General features: G+C 36.1%; 1 protein-coding gene across 8 annotated transcripts in view; it reads right to left on the minus strand.

Annotated features, from left to right (window-relative positions):
• ZDHHC15 (zDHHC palmitoyltransferase 15) overlaps window positions 1–8,994 on the minus strand; it is a 126,566-nt gene that overhangs the window by 98,078 nt on the left and 19,494 nt on the right. For all 8 annotated transcript variants that reach the window (XM_082377352.1, XM_082377353.1, XM_082377354.1 and 5 more), the window contains one exon: window positions 772–866. In XM_082377352.1, coding sequence (XP_082233478.1) covers window positions 772–866 — 95 coding nt within the window. The remainder of the gene's footprint in view (window positions 1–771; window positions 867–8,994) is intronic.

An 8,994-nucleotide genomic window follows, 5' to 3' on the forward strand; every position in this document is an offset into this window, starting at 1 on the left:
CCCTCCCCACCATGTTTTCCCTTCAGTAACCATAAGTTTGTTTCCAATATCTGTGAGTCTGTCTCTGTTTTGTAAATAAGTTCATTTGCATCATTTTTAAAATTAGAGTCCACATATGAGAGATATCACATGATATTTGTCTTTCTCTGTGTTTAATTTTATTTTGTATGTGAACAATTTTGATCCCATAAATGGGAAAATTAAAACCAGTACTTTCCCTAATGTTTGGAGGCTGCTGAAACGTCTTCCATTGTTTTTTTTTCCTACTTTGGAAATTAATCTGTTTCACAGTAGTCACATATTATAAATGCCTGATATGATTAGAATTTTTTTTTTATGTGCCCTCCCAAATATTGCATGAAACACTTTCATTCAAGGGAACACAATTTGAAAATGATCAATTTAACTATTGTAATTTTTTCTAGTTGTCTCCTAGAGTCTCACTGAGTCCTAAATTATTATAGTTTCATAGAATTGAAATAGATGAGTCCTCAGAATCCAAGTGGTTTCTTGTTTCTCTCAATCTATCACCAATACAGATAGTGGTTTCCTAGTCTTAAAGATATCCATGGCTGGTGATTTCACAAACTCCTTCAATAGACTATCTTATTCTTAATTTACATTTATCACTACAAGTCCTTTTTAAAGATCACCCTGAATCTCTCTTTTGTAATGGAAGGTTATTTGCTCCTCTTTTTGCCCTCTTCTTGCCTTATTGGCATTTCTACTTTCCTCTGTTTTTAGCCTTTATGAAGTAACCATTATTCTTACCTTCTGGTTTGGCTGTTGTGGGAGTGTAAAAATAGACTTCCAGTAGGTCCAGGTGAAGAACACAAAGATGGCATGGTAGAATATGAGGTAGATAACTGAAATTTAAGAAAAAAATCAGTGTTTATGTTATATTTTCATCCATTTCTAAGAGTTCAGTAAGATGTAAATCTCAACAAATCTCTATTTTGTTTTCCTATTACCAAGTATTTTCTAGTATTATTATGAAAGGTTAATTCTTACCTTTTTCCCATGCAGTGACAGAAACAATTTATAATGCCAAATTTGGAACCAGAGATTTTCTGGAAGTCGCATATTTTAAAAGTTGCCATGTGATTCTGGGAGTAAAGGGGAAATGTCCTTTATGACAATGTGGGGGAAGCTACTGTTGCCAATTGTCATTCTCTCTGCCACTGTGGGTACTGAAAGATAATAATGATAGTATTTGCACAGTGCTATAGAGTTTACAATGTGATTTCATAATATTATCCAATTTTATTTTTTCAACAAGTTTGTGAGATAGGTAACAGGATAAGGACAGTTGATTAACTATCAGGGGTAGTTGATTATCCGAAGTCACACAGCTACTATATAACACAGCCAGGTCTTAAACACAGGACTTCTGACTCTAAATCATAAGTTTTTGTTTCAGTAGCCCCAAAGACTACACACTTTTTTTAAAATATTTTTTTTTGATGTGGACCATTTTTAAAGTCTTTATTGAATTTGTTACAATATTACTTGTTTTTATATTATGGTTTTTTGGCCCCGAGGCATGTGGGATCTTAGCTCCCTGCCCAGGGATCGAACCCACACCACCTGCATTGGAAGGTGAAGTCTTAACCACTGGACCATCAGGGAAGTCCCCAAGACTACACACTTTTGAAATGTGAGTTGTACCACTGAGACATTTGTGGCTCCCCACCACTTTTGTTTTTATATTCTTTGCCTCCTAGATAGCTCTTCTGATATGGGAAATTTCAGTATTCTCCAAAGAGGTCATTTTAAGACTGAAGGTCATTTTACTGTTTCATTGTGAGTCCTTGCATAGTAAGGTCTGATTACTTCAATCCATCAGGAAGACTCAAGGGAATGATGTGACTCAAGACCAAGTTAATAAGGCTGAGTCTCTCACATATTTATGATGGAATCAAAAAAAGCTGGCCCAGTGCTCCCAGCCCTGTGGTATAAGACCTTTTTAATGTGCCTGTTTTGAGTAATTATGAAATCTCATTTTGAAATTCAAGCAATAGAAAGTAAATGTCTACCACACACATATATCTAAACTCCCCCCTCTTCCTCCTAAGGCATAATACCTATTTTGTGTTTGATGTGTATCATTCCAGATCCTCTATTTGTATATGTTTATATAAGTATATAAACACAGTACACATATGGAATTTTTGTTATATTAAAATTTTTTCATTGTATTTTTGAAAGGTAATACACTCACAAGGTTCAAAAGAGTACACAGTGAAAAGTCTCCCTTCTATCCCTGTCCCTCAGCCACCCAGTTCCCGTCCCTGGAAGCCACAAATGTCACAGCGTCATGACTTTATTCTGTATCCTATCAGATTTTATACATATAAAAGCACTAAAACAATGTGCTTTTTCACACAAATAGCAGTATTCTGTACACACTGTTTTGCAACCTATTTCTTTTTCACCTGCTATGAGTTGGAGATCATTCCACGTAATATAACTTGGAGAGAGGGAGCTTCCTCATTCTCCTTTTAAAAAGTGGCATGGGATTCCATTGCATGAAGGTACCATAATTTATTTAACCAGATTGTCTCTGATGGAAACTTAGTTTTTCCCCTTCTCTTGCTAATACAAATAATGTTGTAATGAAAAGCTTTGTATACATGCCACTGGCACATGTACTAAAAATATGTATAGGATCAATTCCCTGAAGTGGGATTGCTAGATACAAACACAGGCTTTTTGATAGATACTGCCAAATTGCCATTAACAAAGTTTTATTTACTTTACATTCTCCTCACCAATAAACGAGAGTAACTCTTCTTCCACAGCCTAGTCCTTGTGAAATGTTATTAGAATTTTTTATCTTAGGCAAGACTTTTAAATTGTTTCTTTCTGTGTTATCCTTTGCTATGTTTTTGTTTCTTTGATTTTATGAGGTTTATATAAGGAAGATTCCATGACTATCTAAGTTACATGGGACATATAGTAACCCCTGCTCCTGCAGTATGGAATGGGAGTATGGAACTTTTGGCTGCAAAGAAATTAGGAGAAAATAATTTTATGTTTACCTTCTCACTGTGCACTCCAAAGACAATAAGGTTCAGCAATTTGGATCACTTGAATGATGAGAACTAAACTCTTACACTTGGTAGTATTTTAAGGATATTTACTTTGCTTTAGTTCCAGTGATTGAGATGGGAAGTGTAGGATTTTAACTTGTTCTAGATCATAGTACAAATCTATACCTGGCTTAATCATAGAACTAGAAACAGCTGGCTCCCATTTCTGCATTCCATGGTTTCATAGAAGTTATGAATACTTTATAGATGGATGGAAAATGAGGACTCATGAGGTCAAATGATTAAGTCAAAGTCATTCAGTAGATTGGTAGAATAGGGAGTATATTATAGATTTCATAAAAACCTAGAGTTGGATGAGAACATAGAGATCATCTAGTTCAACATCCTCATTTTATAGACAGGTAACTGAGGCCTAGAGAGGGTAAGTGACTTGATCAGGGTTACCCAGCAAAGTTACGGAAACACTGGGACCAGAATCCAGGTTTCCTCACCCCCAGTCCAGAGCTCTTTTCCCTAGAGGAGTGGTTCTCAAATTTTAGTGTGCATCAAAATCACTTTGGGAGATTATTAGAATGCAGATTCCCAAATTCTACACCAAATATTCTGAATCAGTAGTCTGTGATGGAGTCCAAGAACTTCCCCAGGTAATTCTGAGGCAGACGAACCATGAGAAATAGGGCCTTAGAGGTCATTGGGTTGTTCAGCTTACCATCCCAAGGAGGAAGCTCCTCTCCAAAATCCTTGGCAGGCAATTACCATATCTCTGTCACATTTCATCCTGCAGTGAGTATTATGGATAGGTCCCATGAGTCTCAATTTTATGTTTTTCCCTATATATATATATAATCTTCCTAAGCTATGGTCCCAAATGTATAGAAGTCCATTCTTTTTCTGTCTTAAAAATGAGCAACATATTTCTCTATAATTACTAATTTTGTACCTAGAATAATCATCCCTATAAACTGCAAGGACACTGAGTCTTTCTTTTTAAGTGTGACGCTCTAGTGAGATTTCAGATAACTAGAGAAATCAAACAGCTTGTGAACTGTATCCCTGAACTGTCACTACTCATTGACATTGGAATGAAATTGGAAAACATCTTTTTTAAGCAAACAGGCAAAGTAGAGCCCTTCACTTATTTGGTAGTGATCACAGTCATGGGGCATCTGAAGCCACTGAAGCTGTTTACCAAATGAAAGCCAAAAGCCTTTCAAATGTTTTTTTTTTTCCTTCCATAATGTACAAAGGTTTTCAGGAGAAGGAGAAATCAGCCATAAGGAAATGACCAACTGTCAAAGAAAAATCCACCTCAGCATGCAGTTGTTCTAAATTTTGTCACTGTGTTGCAATGTCAATATCCCATTGTGGGAATAGCTTCTGAAATGAGAATGACTACTTGAGCTTTTTTCCTGAAATAATGATTCATAAACTTCTTGATAAAAATTATGGAATCGAAACCACATGATGGAAGCAGCATAAAGTTGTTATTAGCAACATCTTTGGTCAGCAGGATGCCTTTCTAGGTATCGCTCCCAGGGACTAATGGGAAGTGAATGATTTTGTGTGTATGTGTGTGCATGTGTATACATGCGTATACATTCTTGTGTGAATAAAAATGAATGCAGCAGACAGACTGCTTTGAATGCAGCAAGATCAGCACCAAAATGGGGAAAATAGGAAAATAATAATGCTTTACTATATATACTCAGACACATAAATGTTAAGGCTGTTGCTGTGGCAATTATCTAGCATACCTTTTTTCTTTAAAAAGCTATGGAAACTATGTTTAGTTTAAAAAGACTCTATTTTCTGTAATACCTTTTATATCAATTGAAAAGCATTTTAGTTGGTAGAAGGGGGTGATGGGGAGAGGGGTGCACCTTTCAATTACATACTATAATTCAAATAGGAATATCAGCTGTAGCTTTAGCAATTGAAAGAGTCCTCACTAAAATCCCCATTTTGGCTTAATATAGAAAACCCCAGATTATGATCAGGGGAAAATTGTCAACTAGATAGTCACTTCTCCCTTTGAATGGGATACCTAGTAAAGAGGTCTTGACTCTAATATTTGACTTCACTGCTTTACTTTACTTTCACTGCCTTACTTTACTTTCACTGCCTTAAAAGCTCTAACAAAGAACTGAACCTTGTCTCTCAGCTATTTGAAGGAATGTTTGGAGAGAATGGGGTTAGAGGCCCATAGGTTGTAATCAAGGAGCTAGGGACAATTCACAAGAATATAAGATTGGCTCAAGAGTTGTTTCTATGATTTAGCCACCCCCTAGGGGAATACAAGATTTTCTCAATAGTTGTTTCTAAGGTTTAGCCAGCTACCCACAGGAGTCTCTCTGATTGTGAGATCAAATTCTAGAGCCAAAACATGGCATCATGTTTTGAAAGAGCATGGTTTTCCTTATTGATACCAACTTCAAAAGTTAGGGTTGTCTCCAAGTATACTAATTTCCCCAAGTTACCCATCAGATATCTTCCACTCATCAATTTATATAAACTTTTATGAAGCTGATTATGTCTTCAGTCTATACCAATTCTGGGGGGTAGTAAGTCTCATAAGTTTGTCAGCCACTGTGCAAAAGCAGGGCTTCATTTTAGTTGCCTTAAACTATTTTTCACTTTCAAAGAGTTTTCTAGTCCTGTGTATTGCAGTTTGGTAAACAACACAAAGCTAACAAGATATATAGCCTTCATATGTTTACAATCTTGGATTATAGCCCCTTTCAGTTTTTGTTTTTCCATGCTGAAGAGGCCTCTCTTTTTGGTCCGCTTTGGGTATATATATATATATATATATATATATATATATATATATATATACATACACACACACACACACACACACACATACACACACACAAACAACAACCACCTTGTCAGGTTGTGAGAACTAATTGACTTAAATACGGAAGTATCTCACATACTCTAAGGACTTAATTAACATCAGCTTTCTTCCTCTCCCATCCTTCCTCTTAAATCTTAGTGATCTGTTTTCTGACATATGGTGGTAAAAATTACACAGACTTCAGGGACAGACACACCATGGTTTTGTTCAAAAAGAGGAAAATGGTTTGTTTCCAGTCCTCTTCTTGATAATATCTACTTAACATTTCATTGATTCATTCATCTTGGGGATAAAGAAGTACACAGAGCAACATTCCTTGGGGAATTATCTTTGTCTACTTTCCTGGTTTAAAATGGATAGTTGAGATGTCATCATTCTGTATGTATCATTTGGATTAAGTATAGCCCAATGCCCCCATGTTGTCAGGGATATTCACAGAGGACACTGAAGCAGAACAGAGACACTTTACTGTCTATATGGTGGCTAGGGATTTGTGAGCCTATTTTTCACTGGTTGGGGAAGTGGTAGGGTTTGTCAAAATCCCAGCTTGGTTCCCTCAGAATCTATTTCCTTTTGTTTATACAACCAATAAGACCTCTACCTCATTAATATGATGTTGACTTGATTTATCTTAGTATTATAAAATTTTAGATTAGAAAGAGCCCTTGGATGTCATTTGGTCCAGCAGTCTCCATGATGACTAAATCTGCTTTACATTATCCCTAACAATTGGTCACCCAACTTTCATTTGAACACCTGAAGTCACGGGAAACTTATCAACTCTCGGGCAGTCCATTCTATCGCTGGATAACTCTGATTGTTAGACACATCTTTGTCATATTAAGCAGAAATATGCTTCCTGGTAACGCCCTCCTGTTGATCCTAATTTTTTTTCCCATGGAGAGGAATCATAATTGCTTAAAAACATAGAGACTTGTATCTAGACATTTAAAGATCTCTTACAACTCAATAATAAGACAAACAATTCAAAAAAATTAGGCAGAAGACTTGGACACTTCATAAAAGAAGGTATACAGATGGCAAACGAGCACATGAAAAGATGCTTATCATTAGTCATTACAGAGGGTAAATTAAAACCATAGGAGATACCACTTCATACACAAAAAACCTGACAACACTAAGTGACAGTGAAGATACAGAGCCACTGGAACTCTCATATCACTGATGGAGATACAAAATGGTAGGACTGCTTTGGAAAACAGTTTGGCAGTTTCTTATAAACATAAAATTACCACACAACCCAGCAATCCTACTCCTAGGTATTTACCCAAGAGAAATAAAAACACACATTTCCACGAAGGCCTGTACATGTGTATTCTTATCAACTTTATTTATAATAGCCCCAAACTGAAAACAACCCAAATGCTCATCAGCTGGTGAATGAATAAGCAAACTGTAGTACATTTATTATATAGAACACTACTCAGCAATAAAAAGGAACAAACTACTCATACATGCACTGACAAGGATGAATCTTAAATGCATACTGCTAAATGAAAGAAGCCAGATTCAAAAAGCTATGCATTGTAATATTCAATTTATATGACATTCTGAAAAAGGTAAAACTATAGGGACAGAAAACTGATTATTGGTCACCAGGGTGGAAAGTCAGAGAACTCTGGGGAGAGGTGATATTTTGAGGGTAATGTAAATATTCTATATCTTGATGGTAGTGGTGTTTACATCATTGTGTACATTTGTCAAAACTCAACAACCTGTACACTAAAAAGGTGTGATTCTTATTGTATGTAAATCATATCTCAATAAACCTGACAAAAACAAAAACAAAGAGATTTAAAAATGGGTCTTTTCCAAGGTAAAGTGATGCAGCCACAAGCCAAGGAACAAAGGCAGTCACTGGAGGCTGCAAGAGATAAGATTCGGAATCTCCTCTTGAGCCTCTGGAGGGAGCATGGCCTGCCGATGCCTTGATTTCAGACTTTTGCCCTCCAGGTCCATAAAAGTATAAATTTCTGTTGGTTTATGTCACTATGCTTGTGGTAATTAGTAATGGCAGCCCTAGCAAACTAATGTACTCGCTATACTCAGTTTTCTCATCTGTAAATGGGCATATGATAATACTTACTTTATAGGGCTGTAAATGAGAATTAAATGAATCAATATACCTAAGGCACATTAGAGCAGTAGCTGGCACACATTAAGTGCACTTGAAGTAGTATTTATTATGACTCTTTAATAGTTAAGTGACCTTAGTTATCTTTAGCCTCCAGTCCATTCACCTATTAACTGATAATAATCAAAATATTTAGTTTAACACCCAGAGAAAATAAATAAGTAAATAAGAAAATAAATAAATAAGAGATTACATGGGCCTTTTCCTTTGATGTCTTTTCATCGTAGATTTTCTAACAGTTAGCTATTTATTCTTACTTCCACTCTAATATTCTTATTTTCCTCATAGCCACATTTAAATGTGTTAGAAGTTATAGGCTGTATGACTGAAAACAGTGTTGACAGGTACACAGCTAGGGTAGGAAGCAAAATCATGTCTCTGAAACCTAGCATTGGCTGAACTCTGGCTGACCTTTCCTCACACACATAGATCTCACCATTTTGGCTCCATACATGCCTGCACCAAATGGTAGCCAGATACAAGTGGGGGCTGCAGGAGACATATTGGGAAGGGCACAGGAGCATGGAAGTTCCAGCCCAGCCCACTGGGGAGGAGCAAATTGAAGCTTGGGAGAGTCATATCTTTGAAATGGTACATCTAGATGTAGCTATAGCAAAAGAGACTTGTCAAAATGTAAGGGAGGAAAGTCACTTTTTAAAACATTAATCAAGTGGTGTGTACTATACACACCACTGAATCTTGCTTCATCCTTAACCTCTGCAGTGACTACAAAGGACTTACACTTTCTATTTTATCCACTTCTATACTGTTTGCATTTTATGAGGTTCTATTACCTTTATAATCAAGAAAAACAATAAAGTTTTGTTTTTTAAGTTCATCATTGAGGAATGGTTAAATAAATCATAGTATCAATATATCCATACCATGGAATAATTTGAGGTCATTAAAAAAATGAAACATGTTTG

Source organism: Balaenoptera borealis (assembly GCF_965194805.1).
Source record: "Balaenoptera borealis genome assembly, chromosome: X".
NCBI lineage: Eukaryota > Metazoa > Chordata > Mammalia > Artiodactyla > Balaenopteridae > Balaenoptera > Balaenoptera borealis.